This window comes from Protopterus annectens, chromosome 9.part0, assembly GCF_019279795.1.
Source record: "Protopterus annectens isolate FY-2018-M chromosome 9.part0, PAN1.0, whole genome shotgun sequence".
Taxonomy (NCBI): domain Eukaryota; kingdom Metazoa; phylum Chordata; order Ceratodontiformes; family Protopteridae; genus Protopterus; species Protopterus annectens.
The window spans coordinates 391,777,831-391,798,621 of NC_056743.1; the positions used below are offsets into that span (position 1 = coordinate 391,777,831).

The following is a 20,791-nucleotide window of genomic DNA, read 5'->3' on the forward strand; positions in this document are numbered from 1 at the left end:
GGACCCTCTGGCTTCCAGTTATGATGACGTATGGCAAAGGACTGGCAAGTCACTAAGTGAGAAATAATCAGCAATGAAAACCAATGTTCTACAGACACCCAGGGTAAAGCTATCGTCATGCTTACCTGAATGATGGTTCAGCTGGTTGAATGTTGCTTGAAGGAGTTGCCAGACAATCACTTAGAGGGAATGAACTAGTGTGCACCTCATGGAAGAAAGATCGATGACTGGCAGGTAGTAAGGCAAAAAAGTACAGGAAAAAAAAATTTCTGACCACAGTCCACTTCTTCATAAAACCATTCATCAAAGAATTACTTATTGAGTGACCCTGTCATAGCAGAACCTACCTTATATATATATATATATATATATATATATATATATCCAGTGGAGCACAGACAGCAGACAGTACTATATAATTCCAAATGTTATTTAGGAGTTAATATATTTAGGTTGCAGGTAGCAATGATGTGGGAGGTTGCTGGGACATGATTCACTTTTTTATATAGTGTCATTCATTTTTTCAGACTGTACTTGATTGCTTTACAGTGGTTTTGAGATGTTTGTTGTGGGAAGTCTTTCGATGACTGGGGCTTGGCAAGTGGTCCTTTGATGAACAGTCATTCAAAAAAAATGGACTAGACCCCACTTTTCTACTTAGAAGAATATTCCCAGGCAATTTCAGTTGGGCTAAATGATTATATTACTAAATCAAAACAGAAGTCAGTGCAAACATCTTTGAAACTAACAATACAGTTATACATTAAAATGGCATATATTTGAGATACTGTACTGATGTACTTCTGTGGATAGGATTTTTCCCGTTAAAGAAATCCCTTTATTTACTGAATCCATGTTTCCATTCAGAATGCATATGGGTGTCTCACTTGGGTGGAATCACAAATCACATGGGTGTCTCACTTGGGTGGAATCACAAATCACAACGCAATAGTAGAACACTAGATGTAAGCTCCTAGTACGCTTATGTAATTTTTTATCAAATCATCGCTACAGCTAAGCCAGATTAAGGATGAAGAAAAAGCAACTTTTTGATTAAGAAGTATCTCAGAAGCATTTCAGATAGGTCACTTCACAAGCAAAATTATGGAGATGACTATTAATGCCAATATCTAGTCCTCTAGTACTGCTCTGATTGCTACGGCACTGCTACAGATAAGCAAGCCTATACAATGTCACCGTCACAGCTGCCACTGAGCTGATAACGATATAGGCAAAAGCAAGGCACTTATTTACTCCTCATAATGCATGACAGCATCACTGCTCTGCTGTCTATGATAGAGGGAAAGAGAAAGACAGGTGATGTCTTCCAGACAACTAGGTCATTAAATCTACATTAGTTAAGCCTTTGCTTTCATGTAGGTATTTTGGAGATGAAAATATGTTGATGTGCAAGTTTATCGCGGTGGCCTGAAGCTGCAGGAACATTCACACTTTTCATGGTGATCAAGCTGAATATCTTCCAGTGCCATAGTGTTTTTGCGTTTCCCCACCTTTCTGAAGTGATCTGGTTCTGGAATAAATTTCAGGACCTAAAGTAAAACAAAGAAAAAATAGTTCAGGATCATGTATACATGCAGATTACATTTAAAAGGAAATTTCACATATCTGCATTGTCTAAAAACAACTCAAATAAAATTTTCTTTTTTTTTTGAAGATAGATTAATAAACTGAATAAACATAATCAAATGATCTGATTGTAAGTGAGTCTGTGCAGTTATCTTAGCAATAAAGAACCCTCAGTATGGACTTTTTATTTGAGTGGTTTTCAAAACATTATTATCTTCTATTTAAGAAACCACACCAGAAGGTAAAAGGAAACTACAAAATGTGTCTCCCAGATTACAAAGCACTAAAGTAAACAGATGACATTAATCTCTGCTGTTTTCTTATAGGATTAAAACAAAGGTCTTTGTGAGCCATTACAATGACAGAACCATTTGAGAGAAATTATTATAAAAGGTCTCCCACTACTCTCAAATAAAAGATCTAACATGTTACTTAAATAAAAAGAAATATATATATATATATATATATATATATATATATATATATATATATATATATATATATCATATTTAAATCCAGAAACAAAAATAATATTTATATTGTGTCACCAGTGCAGACCTGTTGTCTTGGTTTTATATCATGTTAATTCATTAATACAATTGGTGAACTAAGTTTTAAAATGTGTGTTATAATAATTAAACATTACTTTTAGAATTAGCAAAAATTATATTGTTACCAAGCTAATAATCCAGGATTGAAAATGCTACCCCGGGATTCATGAAGCTTGCACCAGGTGCAGGTGTAGCGTCAACGTTCTAACACTAAATATGGCAGCTGAATGATTCGGGTACAAGCTGTTTCCACGTGCTCTACCTGCGTACGCTACGCCCGCACAACTCCTGAGCCTTGTATGCTAATTACCCCATGTACAGCAGTGTAGCATGCAAATGAAGGTATGTAGCGATTCAGTTAGTAGTGCAGGCATAGTCTAAGCATGCAGAAATGTAAACTGTAGAAAACGGTTTACATTTTTGCAAACATAAAATCGGAGCCATGACAGACGACCAAACACATATATTATAATGTTAATATATGCCAACGGCTAAATATATAGCTATTGGCATATTGGCATAAAAAAAATGTACAAAATATAAAATTAACATTTAATATATATAATCGCAGTATCATGAAGTGGAAGCGCAGGGCACCTGTGCGCAATTTGATCGTAAGGAATATATAAAAATATAGAATAAAACCGCAATGAAACACATATCATGATTTCCCCATAATAGTCAATGGCAGGCATGCTACAACATACTCATGGCACAAGGGTTGCTAAGGGGCAGTGACAGTGTTATGCGCATTAGCTAGGAATTAGTAGGCAATGCCATGCAAATGAGAAGAGTAATAGTGAATTGCAGATTCCCCGCTGGTGTAAGGATGCACCTCACAGCGTAGCATTATAACACCGAGGTGAGCCCTTGAGATAAACATGACATCAAGAGAGGGGTGTATCACCATTGCTGTAAGCACATTGGAGCATTGCTAAACTGGTCTGCCCCTAGCTAAGCAAAGCTGCAGGATAGGGGTGTGTCAAATTGCCCATAGCTATGCTTAGCTGAGAGTACACAAGGTAAGCCAGTATGCATGTGAACGGAGATGAAAATGCGCGTAAACCTGGTAAACAGGTATGCTCGTTGCGCAATGCAGCTGAAACAGGAAGGATATATGAAAGAAAATAAGAAAATGCTGCAGCAGTGAAATTGGAGTACAAATGACTAATTAACACCTAGGAGCCTACAGTGGGCCATTGACAACAGCTAACAAGGCTGCAAGAAGCTACCTGCAGAACAGGAAAGGGGAGGGGCTGTACTGCAAAGAAAACAGCAAAGTGTCAAAGCAGAACAAAGGCAATATGCAGTATATCAGCTACAAGACACATTTCGCCATGACTGGGTAGGGAAAGTACAAAACAAGAAAGATGGCAGGTGGATGCATGCCTGATAATGGGAGGGGATCCAGGTCTAAAAGTGAATTAAAGGGCAACAGATTAATCAAGGCAGGCAAGTACATCTGCACAGTAAAGGCCCCATACTTGCAGTACTCATTGCAAAACCCATAATTAAGACACATAACAGCTGGAATAGTTCATACACACCCACTTACATCAGCAGCATCCATAGCACAATACTATAAAGTGTGAAAGAACCTCACACACATTTGTGTATTCCATACACTCTGCACCAGTGGTGTGTACAGACGGGGAACTTTTATTATGTACATGTTAGGGGCTGCAATAGCTTTGATCCACCAGTATGTGTTGGAGACTGAAGGTGGTGTGGAGGATGATGCACACGACCACCGCAGGCGCCAGAGGAGGAGGAGAGTGTTCAGACCCAGGGTAACCTACCAGGGGCTACATGATCTGGAGATAGTAGAGCGTTACAGGGTGGACCGGGACACCCTACAGCAACTTGTGGAGCTGTGCCAGCCATGCCTCAGAGCCAGAACAAACAGAGGGGAACCCATCCCAGTGGATACGAAGGTATGTGTAAGCCTAAGAATACTAGCTACAGGTACTTTTCAAAGACCAACTGGGGATATCATGGGTATCTCACAGGCATCAGCATCCAGGGTACTACACCAGTTCCTGGATGCCATGTTACCACATGCCAATGAGCACATATACTTCCCCTGAACGCAGGAGGAGTTGGCCAGCAATGTGCGTCTCTTCCACCGTGTGGCAGAATAGCCGGAGGTACTGGGTGCAATAGACTGCACGCACAAACACATCAAGTCACCAGCTGGTGAGCAGGGTAGGCGCTACATAAACCACAAGGGATATCCCTCCATCAACTGCCAGGTCGTGTGCAATGCCCAGGGCATTATCATGGATGTGTGTGCTGGCAGCCCTGGAAGTTATCACAACTCCCACATCTGGCATGCCTCACAGCTGTATCGGTTATTTATCCCAAATGGCCACCTGGTGGGGGATGCTGGCTATGCACTGGAACCGTGGATGATGACTCCCATCAGAAATGCACACACACCCATTCAGGAAAGTACAGTTGTGTACACTTACCATAAATGTAGATGTTCGAGTGTATTCACTGTTGCAGTCATTACATTTGGGTAATCTGCTGGCAGGTTGCCCTCAGTCGGCCTGAATAACAAAGTCTTGGGTCCGGCATCAGTTGCTGTCTCCTCTTCCATGAAGACAGGTCATCAGGGGTATAAAACATGCAGCCAACACCATTTTAATCAGTTTTTCTTGCCCCAGATGTCAGGTGCCCCCAAGTGGGGAGCAAAAATATATATATATAAACTGTAAATATATAAATGCACTTTAGAAACATAAAATTTACCTTTAACTAAAAGCAAATACACCACAAAGGATTTGAGTATAGTGAAGGAAAGAAAAGGTATAGAAAGGGGGCTGGCAGTGTGGGGGGGGGGGGTAATCCAGACTGCAACAGTGAATACATTTGAACATCTACATTTATGGTAAGTGTACACATCTGTAGTATGTTATTTGTGTTTCACTGTTGCAGTCATTACATTTGGGTAGAATCCCAAAGCTATGGAAGGGAGGATGGAACTAAACAGCATTAGGAGCAGCTATAAGGCCCTGCAGGACTGCAGTGGCAAAGCCTGCCCAGGATTTAGAGAAGAGAGGTAAATGATAATGCTTTGTGAACGTATGAACAGAGCTCCAAGTAGCAGCTTCTAGAATGTCTTTGGTTGGGACCCCTCTGAGAAAAGCTGCTGAAGTAGAGGCAGCCCTGGTAGAATGGGATCTGATCTCCTTGGGCACAGGTTTACCATGGTGCAAATAGCAGAAACGAATGCAGTGGCTTACCCATTTAGAAATAGTCTGCTTTGATATAGCCTTCCCTTCTGATCCTGCAGCAAATGCTACCAGTACTTGCTCAGACTTTCTTAGAGATTTTGTCCTGTTTAAGTAGAATCTTAGTTGTCTATGTACATCCAATGAATGCAGAATCTGCTCCCCCTTGTTCTGCAGATTTGGGAAAAATGTTGGAAGGTGAATGGTCTGGTTAAGAGCCACACTGGATACCACCTTAGGCATAAAAGAAGGATTGGTCCTGAGGGCCACCGTGTCCGGGTAAAATATAATGAAAGGCTCCACTGCCACGAGAGCCTGTAGTTCTGAAACCCTTCTTGCTGAAGTGACTGCCAAAAGAAAAGCTGTCTTCCAAGATAGAAATTTTATATCCGCAGTAGCTGCTGGTTCAAAAGGAGGCAGTGTGAGTTTTTCCAGCACAAACTTGAGGTTCCATGCAGGAGTTGGTGTTCTCCTGGGAGGCCTTACATTTTTGGCCCCTCTGAGATACTGTTTAAGCAGTGGATAAGAAAAGAGGGGAGGTTCTGTGTTGTAATGAGCCGAGATGGCAGAGGCATGGATTTTTACTGAAGAAAAAGATAGGCCCTTGTCAAGCATCTCAGCTAAGTATTGTAAAGTCTGAGGAATATTGGGCTTTGCTGTGTCTATTCCTTGTGCTTGGTTCCAAGCATAGAATCTCTTCCATTTATCAGCATAAGATTTTCTAGTACTAGGCCTTCTGGCTTCCAAAATGACATCCATCACAGGTTTACTGAGAGATGTGGTTTGAATAATTAGTTGATTAGCCATGCTGCAAGATTCAGAGTTTGGAGCTGAGTGTGCAGAATTTGATAGTTCTACTGAGACTGTAGATGAGGTGTTTGAGGCAAGTACCACGGAGGAAGGTGCGACATTTTCCTTAGAAGCAGGTACCAGTGCTGGCGAGGCCAGTCCGGAGCAATTAGGATAATTTTTGGTTTTTCCTGTCTGACTTTTAGTAAGACCTTGGAGAGTAGAGGCAGAGCGGGAAAGGCATAGACTGATAAGTTTTTCCAGCTGAAGGATAGAGCATCCACTTTTCATGCTTTTTTGTGATGAGTTCTTGTGCAGAACTTGTCCAACTGATAGTTTTGGGGAGAGGAAATAGATCTATGTCAGGGCTCCCCCATTTATGTGTTAACATGCTGAAGATTTGTGGATGCAGTTTCCATTTGTGCGGGTCCATACGATTTCTGCTTAGGTCGTCTGCCAGAGTATTTTGCTTTCCTGGCAGGAATTGAGCTTGAAAATGTATTTGGTAAGTCAAGGCTGTGTTCCGCAAGGCCATGGCTAGTCTGCAAAGTGGGTAGGAATGTGTACCCCCTTGCTTGTTTATGTACCACATAACTGTTGTGTTGTCCATCTTTATCAGTAGTTGTCCTGGTTGAAGTAAGTCCTTGAAGGCTGTCAGAGCATTCTGAACAGCTAGCATTTCTTTCTGGTTGATATGCAGATGCATTTGGTTTGGGCTCCATTTGCCCTGAATGCATCTCCATGCCAGGTGGGCCCCCCAAGCATAGTCTGATGCGTCTGTAGTTAGAGTTTGGGTGGCAAGGGGTAGAGTGAATGACAGTCCCTTGTTTTGGTGACATGTCTCTGCCCACCAAAGAAACTCCTGTTGTAGGCAGGGAATGAGAGGAATCATTGTTTCCAGGCTGTGACAATGTTGACTCCATAAACTTTTTAGGTACCATTGAATTTTCCTCATATGCAGTCTCGCATATGGAATTAGTAGAATGCAGGACGCCATGAAACCCAAAGCCTGCAGAATTTGTCTTGCAGATAATTGTGTTTTTGTTGCCATTTTTTTTAAGTATGTTGTCAATTGCCTTTGTTTGTCTGGCGTGAGGTAAGCCATCTGGGCAGTTGTACTCAAGCTTGCACCCAGGAATGTAATTATTTGAGAGGGTACCAGTTGTGATTTATTTTCATTTATGGTGTACCCTAGGTATGCTAGAAGCCTTTTTACAAATGCCAGATGTTGAAGAAGAGTGTCCTTGTCCTCTGCTTGAATGAGACAATCGTCCACATAAGGATACATTTAAATGTTTATTTGTCTGCAGAATGCAATTACTGGTGTCAGGCACTTTGTAAAGACCCTGGGTGCAGTAGATAAGCCAAAGGGTAGTGCAGAGAATTGGTAATGCAAAAAACCTGCTTTGAAGTGGAGGTATCTTCTGCATGATTCCCTTATTGGGATATGCAGGTATGCCTCTTTTAAGTCTAGAGTTACTAACCAAACATTCTTGCCTAGCATAGGCAGTAGCTGTTGTAAAGTCAGCATTTTGAATTTTGGAATGTCCAGGAACTTGTTCAGAATCGATAACGCCAGTATTGGACACCATAAATTGTCTTTTCTGGGTACCAGGAAAAGTCTTGAATAAAATCCTCATCCTTTTTCCTTTTATGGTACCAGATGAATAGCCCCCATATCTATGAGGGACATGACTTGTTTCTGGGCCTCTGCCCACTGGTTTTGTGGCAGATCTGGCCATCCATTTGGAATTGGCAAAGTATGGAAATGAAATCTGTACCCATGGGATACTATGTTTAATACCCACTTGTCCTGGGTAATTAACTGCCAATTTGGAGCATGAAGTGCTAATTTTCCCCCCAAGGGGGCTGCCAAAAGATAAGTGCTTGGAGATGGTAGAGGAAAGTCATTGAGACTGCTTACTGTAGGGTTGTGCTTTGTTTCCTCCTGATTTGGAGGTGGAGGCACCCCATTGCTTTGACCTGTAAGAACCCTGTGATTGATATCTGGAGCCTTTTGAGCACCTGGGCTTGCCCTAAGTGGCTCTGTTGGACACAGGAAAGGCCAATGCCTACTGAACCTGGGTGGCTGCACTTGCAAGAAATCTTTTACAGTTTGCATAGATTTAGCTTTTTCTTCCATTTTCTTTAAAACCTCTTCTGCCTTATTACCAAACAGAGTAGCATGCTGCAAAGGGGCATCCAACAATTTAGCTTTAACATGATCAGGCAGATTTTGCTCCTTGAGCCAGGCATGCCTTCTAATCACATATCCAGTAATGGCGACCCTACAAGAGGCCTCCATGGAATCAAAACCACATTGCAAAGTATGCTTTCCAACCTGTTCTGCTGAATGCAATAAATCCTGTAACTCTTTATTTTCCACACAATCAGAAATCAGCATTGTTTTCTGTTTCAGTAAGCCAATAACATGTTGTTGATATTTAAGCATATGAAACTGGCAGTTTAAAGCCCTGATTGCCAAAATTGCAGACGTATAAACCTTCTTACCCCATCTATCCAGCGCCCTGGAATCTCTATCAGAAAGGGTAGGGTTTTTGGCTGTAGAAGCCTTAACACCCTTGGGACCCTGAGAAATAGTCTCAGGATCAGCAGCTGGATTTTTGAAAAGAAATTTGTGGTAGTCAGGAGCCCTGTAATATCTGTCTGGCTTACTAGGAGCCAGAGGCAGGGAATCAGGAGCCATGCTTGATTCCGAGAACACATCATCAACAATGTCTAATACAGGAGGTATTGCCAAAGGCCTATACTGAGGAAGAAGAAGGAAATCCCTAAGCCTCTTTTTTTTTTTTTAATTCAGAGAAGTCCTGACTCTCCCAGTGAAAATGTTCCCTTAAAGTATGCAAAGACTCTCCAAAAGAGTAATCCTCAGGAGGAGCTGCAGATGGGATGGATTCCTCTGCATCAGAATCTTCATAGGGTGGAATTGAAAATTCCTGATCAGAAGAGGAATCAGAAGAAATGGAAACCTGATCTGAAGATTCATAATCAGTGCCTTGCCTAGGCCTCTTAGCAGGCGGGGTTGGGAACCCCTGATCAAGGTAATTAAATCCTCAGCCATTTTGATCATCTGTTTTTTAGTAAGAGGGGCCTGAGCATGTGGCTCATGCATCAGTTTTTTAGACATAGAAGATGTTTTTGACCTTGGTTTTGTTGCTGGCATCAGTTTAATGTAAAAATGTTGAGGCCTGAAAACTCCCCTCAGAAGCCGGTGGCTGGCTCAGGGGTTCTGGACCCATCCAAGGAAGAGACATCCGCGGGTTCAATACTTTGCGAATCTCACAGCATACTGGACTCTGAATGGGTCTCAGTAGAGGCCTGCGACTCAAAAGTAGTGGGTATCAGGGGCTGCGAAAGTGCCTTACTGAGTTCCAGTGAACCGGCGACTGGCTTAGGAGAAGCTTTGTTATCGGTTTTGGACCTCGACGGTCTGTCTCTGTCTTTTTCTTTGCATTTTTTGTGAACTCCGGTAGTTGGATTGCTAACCGACAACATTTCAGGGTAGTTAAATCTTGAACCAAAATAATTAGAAGCAAAAATATTCCGACGCTTAATAGTGCGTTGGTTAAATTTAGCACAAAACCAACAGCAAGGCACGTTGTGATCAGGGCCTAGGCAAGGAATACAGTACAAATGAAAATCCTTATGAGGTGTTTGCTTCCCACAAGTAATGCAATTATTAACTTTTACTGACATCGGTAAGGAGCAAGAAAAAGTTTCCCCAATGGGGTACTTAGCTTTAGTTTGAAGACTATGGTTCTGAAACTCGAATACGAAAATTTCAGGAGTCGGCCAACCGGCACTTGCGAACTGCTTCTGCTTTGTGCACTGCATGGCAAGAAAGACTGATTAAAATGGCATCAGCTGCATGTTTTATACCCCTGACGACCTGATGTCATGGAAGAGGAGACAGCAACTGACGCAGGACCCAAGACTTTGTTATTCAGGCCGACTGAGGGCAACCTGCCAGCAGATTACCCAAATGTAATGACTGCAACAGTGAAACATGAAGAACATCACCATAATGAGGTACATGCACAAACCAGAATCACCATAGAGCATATGTCTGGGATGCTGAATTCATGGTTCCAATGCTTGGACATATCTGATGGAGCCTTGCAGTACTCTCCAGACACATGTGCCCACATCTTCATAGTGTGTGCCATGCTACGCAATATGGTCCTGCGGAAACAGCTGCAGCAGGGACAGAATGGTAAAGGTCCTCACAGCTCACCACCATTGCCAAGAGACCCACAGGCACAGAGGTACTCAGACCATGAACACCCTGAACCAGCCCCAGTAGGCAGACGGAGGTGTGCCCAGTATGCCCATGCCTTGGTAAAGAGGGAACGTATAGCGCATACACTGACAGTGTAGGCACCTAGGGACTGACACCTTTCTCCACCTGCACACACAGTAAAAATGGATGGCACACACACAAGACTACATGTAAATTGTCATGTATAGGCAGTCTACTGTGTGCATCCAACACAGGCAGCCCTGAACTATTGCACACACAACAGCCATTGGTACAAGGTAAATCAACACCTGAACAGTAAATTAAGCTATCAGCATATGCAGATACTGTATGCATAGATTTATAGGTAGGTACTTGGCCAACTGCTAGAGGCCATTCATAAGGACAGCCAAAATGTGTCAACTTTTGCTACCCCATTGATTCATTAACTGTCCCTCTGTGGAGCAGAGCCAATGGAGGGATCCCTGGGGTGCATCTACTGTTCCCCATCCACCCTTCAAGTTTCTCTTGCAGAGTGTTAGTGAGGGGCTCTGTATAATGAGGTTAGGGATGTTGTTCCAAAGTATGGGGAGTGTCTGTGACAGCAAGCTGCCCCTCAAGCATCTTCCAGTTATTGTTGTGGCAAGGTCAGCTCACTACAGTTTGTGGCTCACTGTGACATGGATTCCCATAGGTGGAGCATATCCATCAAGCCTGAGTTCGACATGGCTGCTCTGGCCAGTGGAGATCATCTCTGGGTAAACGAGATGCCACTGAGTAAAGCAGGAGTTTATTCAGTCCGGCTGCATAGGCCATATTTTGGAGGACAGTATTCCCCTTGGTGAGGTACATTCATAGACCCCCCCAGCTGTTGGATGTGTCCTCTGAGGTGCATCCCACATGGGTTATTATACCCTATGATGGGACTGATGAGTGATGAGTAAAGTGGCACTATAACCCCAGTATGTCTAGATGGGAATCCTTTAGTAGTTAGATGGCCTACATAGAAGGATGTCCTAACTACTGTGGAGATATGATTGTCACAGGGGAGATCACTATCTACCTTAGTCCCCAGATACCCCATTACCTCATCTGTATTAAAGTGGCTGCCACTCATGTGTTAATATGTGGGTGCCAATTCCACAATGGAATGTCCATGCAGTTAGTGGCACTTGGCTGGAGGCTGTGTCATTGGTACCCTGTGACGTTCTCTGTGAGGCCCCTTGAGGGATGTCCGTATCAGCTGGACTATCAATCATGGCTCCCAGTTTGCAGTCATTGGCAAACATGGTCTGCCGTAGTCCACCTGTGTTTGCCTGTACATCTGAGACATATATGCCAAACAGTAGTGCTCCCAGGACTGAGTCCTGTGGGACACCAGTCGTGACTGTTCAAGAGTTGGACCTGGAGACCATTAGTCGTACCATATGGGTTCTGTGTGTAAGCCCATTGGCAACCCAACCTGTGATGTATGGGTGAATGTACAGGCTGGTGTGTTTATCAGTAATACCTGAGTGGGGTATGGTGTCAAAAGCCTTGGTGAGGTCCAGGTAGTATGTGTGAACCACCTCCCCTGTCATCTAACATCTTGGTGACTGCATGTAAGATGTCAAACAGGTTCAGTAGGCATGAACTGCACTCAACCAAGCTGACCTGGATTGGGTCACGTGTTCTATGGTTACCAAAGTCATTGTTAATGAGTGCCATGAGGATGCAAACCATACCATTGCAGACTAGGCTAGTCAGGCTTATGGGGTGGCAGTTACCATGGTCAGTTGTGATTTCACCATGATGGAATGCAATAACCATTGCCACGTGCCACTGTATGGGTATGTAGCCTGTGAAGAGGCTGAGGTAGGAATGCTTAATTAGGTGGGGGGCAGATTGTCTTGTACAGTTTGCAAGATGCAGTCTGGATCAACATCTGCCTCCATTGGTGCTGTGTTCTGCTGTTCGAGAGGGCCATTTCCACCTGTGTGTCACTGATGGTTGGGATACTGTACTTTTCGGGTAGTGTTGTGGGATCTTTAGTGGGTGAAGTATGCAGCAAATGTATCTGCAAGGATGTTGGTGATATCAGTAGGGTCAGCATATTTTGTGCTATATTTCACCAGCACAGTGAAAATCTATGTGTCACCACGTAGATCCTTGACATAGCCAAAGAAGGCTTTGTGGTTATCTTTCGAATCCTTGCGTATTCTCCTGCTGATGTTAGCCTTGGATGATGTCATGAGGGACCTACGTATCATACTAATAGTGGTCACAGATATCTGCCCTTTGTGGGATTTGCTGTGTACCTGGAACAATGTCCTACATCTGTAGTATAGCCTGTTTATTGCAGAGGTCCACCAGACTGGTGTCCTTCTCTAGGAGGAGTGAGTCTTGGTTTACCAGCGATGGCACGATCCATACCTCCATGTAGGTGCTTATAGACTGCATTTGTAAATCTGTCTATATCTTGAGCAGTGTTTCCCCTTAGCGTGGGGGCTGTGAACCCCTCACCCTTGTCACTAGTAGTGTAAATTTAGCTGTAGGAAAGGTATACACTGTGGTATCCGTGGGTGGGGGAGATGCTAGGGTCTGGAAACAGTGAATAGTTCATGGACAGATCTAACGAGTGACCGGTTAACCTCCACTGTGGTGCACCTGTTTCCCATGTTGGTGATGACCATGTCTCATAGTTTCCACCCCACATTAGGGAGGTTACCACCTGATACAGGGCATATGAGGTGATACATTCCAGGTAGTGCTGGTTCTGGAAGTAAGTACCGGAGTACGTTTCCCAGTTAATGGTATGGTAGTTGACATTGACCAATGCCAGGGTGTGCGTTAGGACTGTCGTGTTCTCCACTGTCTCCAGGTAGGTGGAGCGGAGGTCCTGGGTCATGGAGGGTAATCTGTAGCAGGCCAAATTCCACATTGCAGTTTTGGCTGATGTTAGCTGCACATGGATGATCACAGAGGTATCATGCTGCCCCACTAACCTGGAGGTGTAGGTATCCCTGATGAATATGGATACAGCCCCTCCATGTCTGTCAGTCCATGTTCTGTGGCTGAAATCTGTGGTATGAGTTGTAGTCTGGTAGTGCTGGTGTGCTCTCAGGAGCCTTAAGACAGATTTCAGTTAATGCACAGATGTTGATGTTGTCCATCCTGAGAAGTGCTGTGAGTGCATGCATGTTGTGATTATAACCCCTGGTGTTGGGTAGCACAAACCTCATTGAATCTGCTATTGTGCTGTTTACAGAGCTGGTATTCACCTTTCAGACTCTCCTAAATAAGGCACCATGGGGGCGCCAATATGCTTGGCCAGTATTCCAAAGCGTAAGGCTGACACATAGGCCGGTATGGTATCATTGCATGCATGTTCCCCATCTTTGCTTGTTTTTTCATCTTCCCTGTAGGTAACCTAGTGGTAAGCAATAGAAAGCCTTAAACTTATACAAGTCTTCTAGCTTCCAAGATAGGCTTTTGGAGTGACTAAGTATCAGTGTTCTGTATGTTCTTGCTGTACTCAACTGTTTCCTGACTGCATGGTGAGTTCACACTGTATGTTGTGATCTGAAGGTCTGTTTATTCACATATTATGGCTGTGATGGCCTGCACATTAGAGGTTCACAGATAGCCTACTATCTATCTGCCCAAGGGCAATTAGAAGCATAGCAACAGTGTGTTGGCCTTTCCTGCACCAGTGATGAAGTAACTGAGCCTCTGTCAAGCATAGCCAATGAAGCAATTTCAGGCAGAGTTGCTGGAAGCTGTTGAAGACTGGGGTTGTGGAAGGTGATAGGGGCACTTAGTGATCTAAAGAGGGCATGCTAATGTGGCAATTCAACACCATTCAATTTCCCCAACAGGTCTTGCAGCTATCAAAATGGACAGGCTCGCCCACCCCCTGGCTGTATGGTTCTGGGGCACATGATCCCAGGGGTGTGTAGTCTGTTACCCATTCACACAACAAGGGGTCCCTTAAAGTGTGTCATTGAGGGCTATGCCTAATGTAGTTAGGAATGTAATGTATTGTCTCACAGGACATTTGTTATATGTTGTTATTTCAAGAGTAAGTGAAGCTCAGTGAGTTTGGGGGCTCCTGCCCTTTGCTTAGCCTAGCTTACACATAGAAATCATCTAAATAGGAAATAGGCAGAAGCAACATTAATGTTAACAGTGTAATGGTTACAGCATCCGCATAGTATCTGTGCATTCGAGGCTACAATCCCAACAAAGGCAGGGATGTTTATCATGTGCAAAAGTATACCTTAACCACAGCTTGCATATATAGGTAGTAATTGTCTGTATAATAAACATTCAAATCACCCATATAAACCCATGAGTGCAGGAGAGTACAGTCAACAGAGAATGTAATGTCATGTCAGCACATAGTGAGATGTTACGTCACTGACAGGTATATATCCGGAGTAGTTAGCGGATGTGGCCATGTTTGCGCGCACAGGATATACCTTACAACGTTTGTTTTCTGCAGTAAAAAACATTTGTAAAACATCTCAGGTATTGAACCCAGGACCATGAACACTACAGTCAAGGGACATACCACTAAGCCATCCGAGGTGTACACATGTTTCATGGTCTTGAGACTACACCTTATACCATATGCATTTCACTGTAATGATCACAAATGGGAGAGTGACTTTGTGTACATATGTACAGTACATTGTAATGTACTGTAGTTTGTGAACCAACACATTCCAGTCTACAGATGTATTACTGTTACAAACTAATATGTTTTATATATCTATATATATATATATATATATATATATATATATATATATATATATATATATATGAAAAAATATTATATGGCTCTTACTTGCTTCTTGCTTCTTGCCTGGATGGATTCTTGCTAAAATTCAAAGTCTGATTATATTTGCATTCACAGTCTGTTGCATACAGAAACTTGCAGAATATACACTGATGAGAGAATATACTTTGCAGCACTTGTCTTTAAGAGCAGTAACCAATAACTTTTATAATAAATCAAACCAGACAAACGTTGCAGCTTAAAAGTACTGTTCCAACTTTACTTCTCATATAGTACAGATGATGTGAGAGATATAACATTTACCTTGGGACTTGTGTCCCTACCAAACCTCTCTAACATAGCTGGATTTATACAGCTCTTTATATACAGTTTTAGTCCTGTAGAAACAATACTAAGCTTCCTTGTTTAACAATGTCTTGTAAGAGACCAGCTTTTCTGACAGTGTGAATATCCTGTAACAGTGTCCTAATGTCCATGTAGAAAAACATATTTTTGAGGAAACACATTGTCTGTATTCTATTTGGATCTGTGTATATGACCATATGTTCTTGTACCAATGCTGATAAGCATATCCTGTTTTTTATGAAGAAAAACATATTTTTGAGAAAACACATTGTCAGAGATCAGCTTTTCTGACAGTGTGAACATCCTGTATTTTATTTGGATCTTTGTATCGTGTGCCATATCCTGTTTTTCCATGCAGAAAAACATATTTTTGAGAAAACACATTGTCACAGTGTCATTGTCCATTCTTTAAAAGCAGATTTTGCATTTTGCTCTTGCATACATCCTGTTTGAGTCTGTAAGGGAAAATGTCCATTCTTTAAAAGCAGATTTTGTATTTTTGCTCTTGCATACATCCTGTTTTGAGTCTGTAAGGGAAGAATGTCCATTCAGCAGATTCCTTTTCCAAGCCATGGTCATTTAGTATGACTGCTGATCACATATTACTTAAACTTTGTTTCTGCATTTAAGCAAGCCTTTTCTTTCAGCATATTTACAACATAATTAATTTCAGATTTATATTCATAAAATCTAACAATTCCCTCTGTTTTTAAACATACTCAAAACATTTTATATAGAAAACACAAGAAACAAACCTTTAGTTTGATACAACAAATCAAAATGCAATTTTACATAGTTAATACAATGATATTAAAGTATTACTACCAAAACTGAATGTATTTAACAACTTTTTCTTTTGCAGACCATTCTGTGAAAATATTTTATCAGTTATGAGCTGTGTTTGCTTTAATGTTATTTTTTTTTTTAACACGATCAATTTATTTTTTTTTGCAATCACAGAATTTAATTTATGACTTAGAACTGTTTCATTAACTCTTTGCAACTGTTGAATTAACTATAAGAGACAGTAACTATGTGCTACTGCAAGCATTTATACACTGCTGAAAACACACAATTTCAATGTCATTTTAACCATAACATTGTGGTCAAGTCTTTGAACTGCCCATTAACATCTTGGTAAAGTACTGAACTGGGCTTTGATAACAAATATTTGAAAGCAGTTATTTTACTGGGGTAAACCAGTGATATTACAACTTGACAAATTACTTTTGAACTTATTACAATGTATCCTGATCAGTATGTATTTACACAGACTGTTTGCTATTTATGCATTTCAATTTACTAGGTATACTGGACCCACTTTTTTAAATATGTTTTTTTTCACACATATTCATTACTAGACATTAATTTCATTTCTTCTGAATTCTTCTGCATTTGTACATACAAAGACTATAAAGTACATTTAGTCTAATCTTACAAATTTAATAACATTAATATTGAGCAAAATCTTGGAAAATGTTTGTCTCTTTAGAAATATCTAGTGGAATTGATACCAAATTCATAGGTCCTGTTATTTTAAAACTACATACTCAGCAATTAGAAACATTGATGTTTTTTTATACCAACATTGTTTTGCCAAAAACATATTAAAAATAGTGACCATTCTTGCTATTAGAAACATTTATGCATTTTTCATATCTTTTTTCTCTCTTGTATAGCTGTAATCAATTTTAAATAATCTCTTGTTTTTTAAACCATCTCTTGTATAGCTTTACAGTTTAACAGGTTGTAAATACAATTTAATACTAAACAATACAATAATAACCATTATGATACCTATTAACAACTTGTAAAATATCTTATCCTGTCAGGTTTAATCCAGTTTACCAGTATTTCTAATACACTAATACCTGTTTTTCCCTCCCCATAAAAGAGTATTGTCAAGAAGGAATGAGATATTTTTTCTTGTAGCTTTATTTTAGACCCTTATTATTTATTTTTATGTAGCTTTATTTCAGACCCTTGTCACAGTCTGTATATACAATCAGTGTAAAACTGAAAAAGTGCCCCTCCCTCTTATACAGTCAGTGTAAAACTGAGAAAGTACCCCTCCCCCTGTAGTACTTCAGCACTGTTTTCCTGCCCTATGCTGTGAGAATAGAATGTGTCAGCCCAACACTTTGGTTATACATTTATTTTATTAGGTTACTAAATAAAGCTTTCACTGTATATTACCTCTAGTAGGTATTTACACCCTCCTGCACAATTGATTTGAACTGTATATATACTATAGCCTATTTGCTGGCTGTACTTGATGCAACTGAGGTTTTTTTCTTTTTTGTCCTTTTAACATTTACTTGCAAACAGATTATAAGTGACATCTATGCGTAGCTTTATTTCAGACCCTTGTCACAGTCTGTTTATACAATCAGTGTAAAACTGAGAAAGTGCCCCTCCCTCTTATACAGTCAGTGTAAAACTGAGAAAGTACCCCTCCCCCTGTAGTACTTCAGCACTGTTTTCCTGCCCTATGCTGTGAGAATAGAATGTGTCAGCCCAACACTTTGGTTATACATTTATTTTATTAGGTTACTAAATAAAGCTTTCACTGTATATTACCTCTAGTAGGTATTTACACCCTCCTGCACAATTGATTTGAACTGTATATATACTATAGCCTATTTGCTGGCTGTACTTGATGCAACTGAGGTTTTTTCTTTTTTGTCCTTTTAACATTTACTTGCAAACAGATTATAAGTGACATCTATGCACAATTGTGGCATTTTATTACAATTACCAAATAGTGTTGCCTGTAAACATTTTAACAATTATGTTTTAATAACAATGATGCTTTAGAAAAACTCAAGCTACTTGCCTGGCAATCAGTCTTGTTGTTTATCTTATCTTTCCAGCATTTCCTGTAACTATTCATTCAGTCTAGGAAGGTCTGAGCTCACATTTCATACTCTGTAAACTATAGTTAATTCTTTTAGCATTTTTCCTTTAATGTGATTGTGATTTGCATAACTATGCATTTATACAACATAAATAGACATCATGTTACAATTACCTTACATGGATTTCAGTATTTTTTTTTTATTTATTTAACTATTTAACTATTTAACTGTCCTGCCATTAATTTTACAAAAACTGTTTGAATAATACCATCTGTGATTTTCTTTTTAAAATTCAGAATTTTAACTGTTTGGTGTTACTATATATACAATTATATAAAAATTGTAAAAAAACAAATAGATATTAGTTTAACCAACACATTTATATTTATATTATTTATATTTGCTAATGTCTGCCTTTTGCTTTTGTGTATTGTAAACAAATGTACTCTAGATGAAAAGAACATACATGAATGTCTGTCTTATATTTGTATATCTTTATACAAGTATGCCAGTCTTGTGACTTTAAATCTTTATTCTTATTAACTATTTTTATTTAATTTTATACACTAGAACAGTTTTGTTTACCTTTTGACTATGCTAATAAATGGTATTCATATGCTTTACTTTACTGTAGTACTGATATATGTCTTGCTTTAACTGAATGAAAGTAAAACATTTAAGAATGATTTGTCCAGACATCAGATCCTACCATCCTACCATGTATGTTTAACCATTTTCAAAACATAAACATATTATAAAATATATTTCTTTTGCACAGATTAACTGTGTATGCAGGAAGTTCCCAGTCTCTGTCAGTTCAGCTAATTTATTTTCTTTATCCCGCAACTGCTGTTGAAGAATTTCCTTATAGTCTGCTTGATATGTCTCAGGAGCCTGTTCTGCTGAATCTGTAACTCCTATGCACTTTTGAAAAGATGTATGTATAACTTGTCTAAGCTTCCTGAACTCATTGTGTCTGTCTTTTAGAAGTTTACTACATTCTTTGTAACAAAATGTACTAAGGGATCTATCAGTAACTGATTTGACTCACATGTGGTGACAGGACATAACTGTTCAACATCAGAATGCAATGGAAACACTTTACCCTTAGTTAATTCTTCAGATCTGTCTTTACAGTCTATTTTTTTAGCAATATGATGCAATATTATTTCATGACATAATACACAAAATGCAGTTTTTGTTGAATCACACAATAAACTGCTGATTGAGAGCCCAGTGTCCAAGTGTATTAGTTCTGGTTTAGGCACTTGGGCTTCAGGCCAGTTATTTTACATTAAGAAGGTTCGTGGACTGCACTCTTGTGGGAGAAGAGGCTGGACTCTGCCCTTCTGAGCTGGGAATTTTCTGGTTAAAGGTTTATAGTGCCTGAATATTTGAACTGTATCTTACTGAAATTGGTTCACCTTGTTTGCTCTAGCATAGACTAGATCCAGGCCTACTGAATCTAGCTTTGTTTATATACTTGTTGTTTGTTTGCTTGTTATTTCCCTGGAAGCTAATTCACCTAATACAACTTCTCAGCTTCTGTGGATCACTAGTGATATCTGCATTGCTTACTGTACTTATTTCCTTGTTTCACTTGAAAGAAAGTTACTGTTTGTCGTTTTGCATTTAGTTACTTGTATCACATTGCACTCAAGTTACCTGGCACTTGCTCACTAAAGCAATTATATAAGTCAGCACTAAAAATTAAAAGCACTACACCCTCACTCCCCACTGGCCCTTGTTTTCAATTAAGGATTTCCCAATATTATTCTAGCATGTCCAAAGGTCAGTTGTCAATCTCCTCTCGGTCCAGCTGGTGAATCTGGGAATCTTGAGGCAATGTTATAACTGCCTCATGTACACAGACAACCCTCTCCTCCTCCCACATAACACAAATACTTGCGAGATGCAGCTATTTAGCCAAACTGGAGGCTGAGCTCTCTCAACTCAGGACTGGCAAGACCAGACAGGAGGAGAAGGCAACTACACACACCACAAAACCAGCCTCACATAATGCTACCACTCCACTGAATCAAACACATAAACACACAAAGACATACTCGGGAGGCTCTGAGTAAAAATTTACCTAAACAGCAGAGGCCTCCAAAGCAGACACCCAAACAACTGCTACCTCAAGACACCCCACAAGCAACACATAAACCACAAAAGCAGTGTGCAAAGCAGTCACAGCCCTTAAGGCCAAATACAACACCAAACATACTTGTCATAGGTGACTCCATAGTCAGACACACTGACGTCCCACTCACCAGGCTGAACAAGGAGAGGGTCACAGTAAGCTGCCTATCGGGCTAGAATCCGCCACATAACACAAGCACTCGGGTCACTCCACAGCAAGTACAAATATGACACAGTCATTG

General features: G+C 40.6%; 1 protein-coding gene across 2 annotated transcripts in view; it reads right to left on the minus strand.

Moving 5' to 3' along the window:
- Window positions 1-388: 388 nt before the first annotated feature.
- The window catches only part of PDGFD (platelet derived growth factor D), a 1,391,507-nt gene continuing 1,371,104 nt past the window's right edge, over window positions 389-20,791 (minus strand). For both annotated transcript variants that reach the window (XM_044082930.1, XM_044082931.1), the window contains one exon: window positions 389-1,550. In XM_044082930.1, the coding sequence (XP_043938865.1) occupies window positions 1,416-1,550 (135 nt within the window). In that variant the 3' untranslated portion in view covers window positions 389-1,415. The remainder of the gene's footprint in view (window positions 1,551-20,791) is intronic.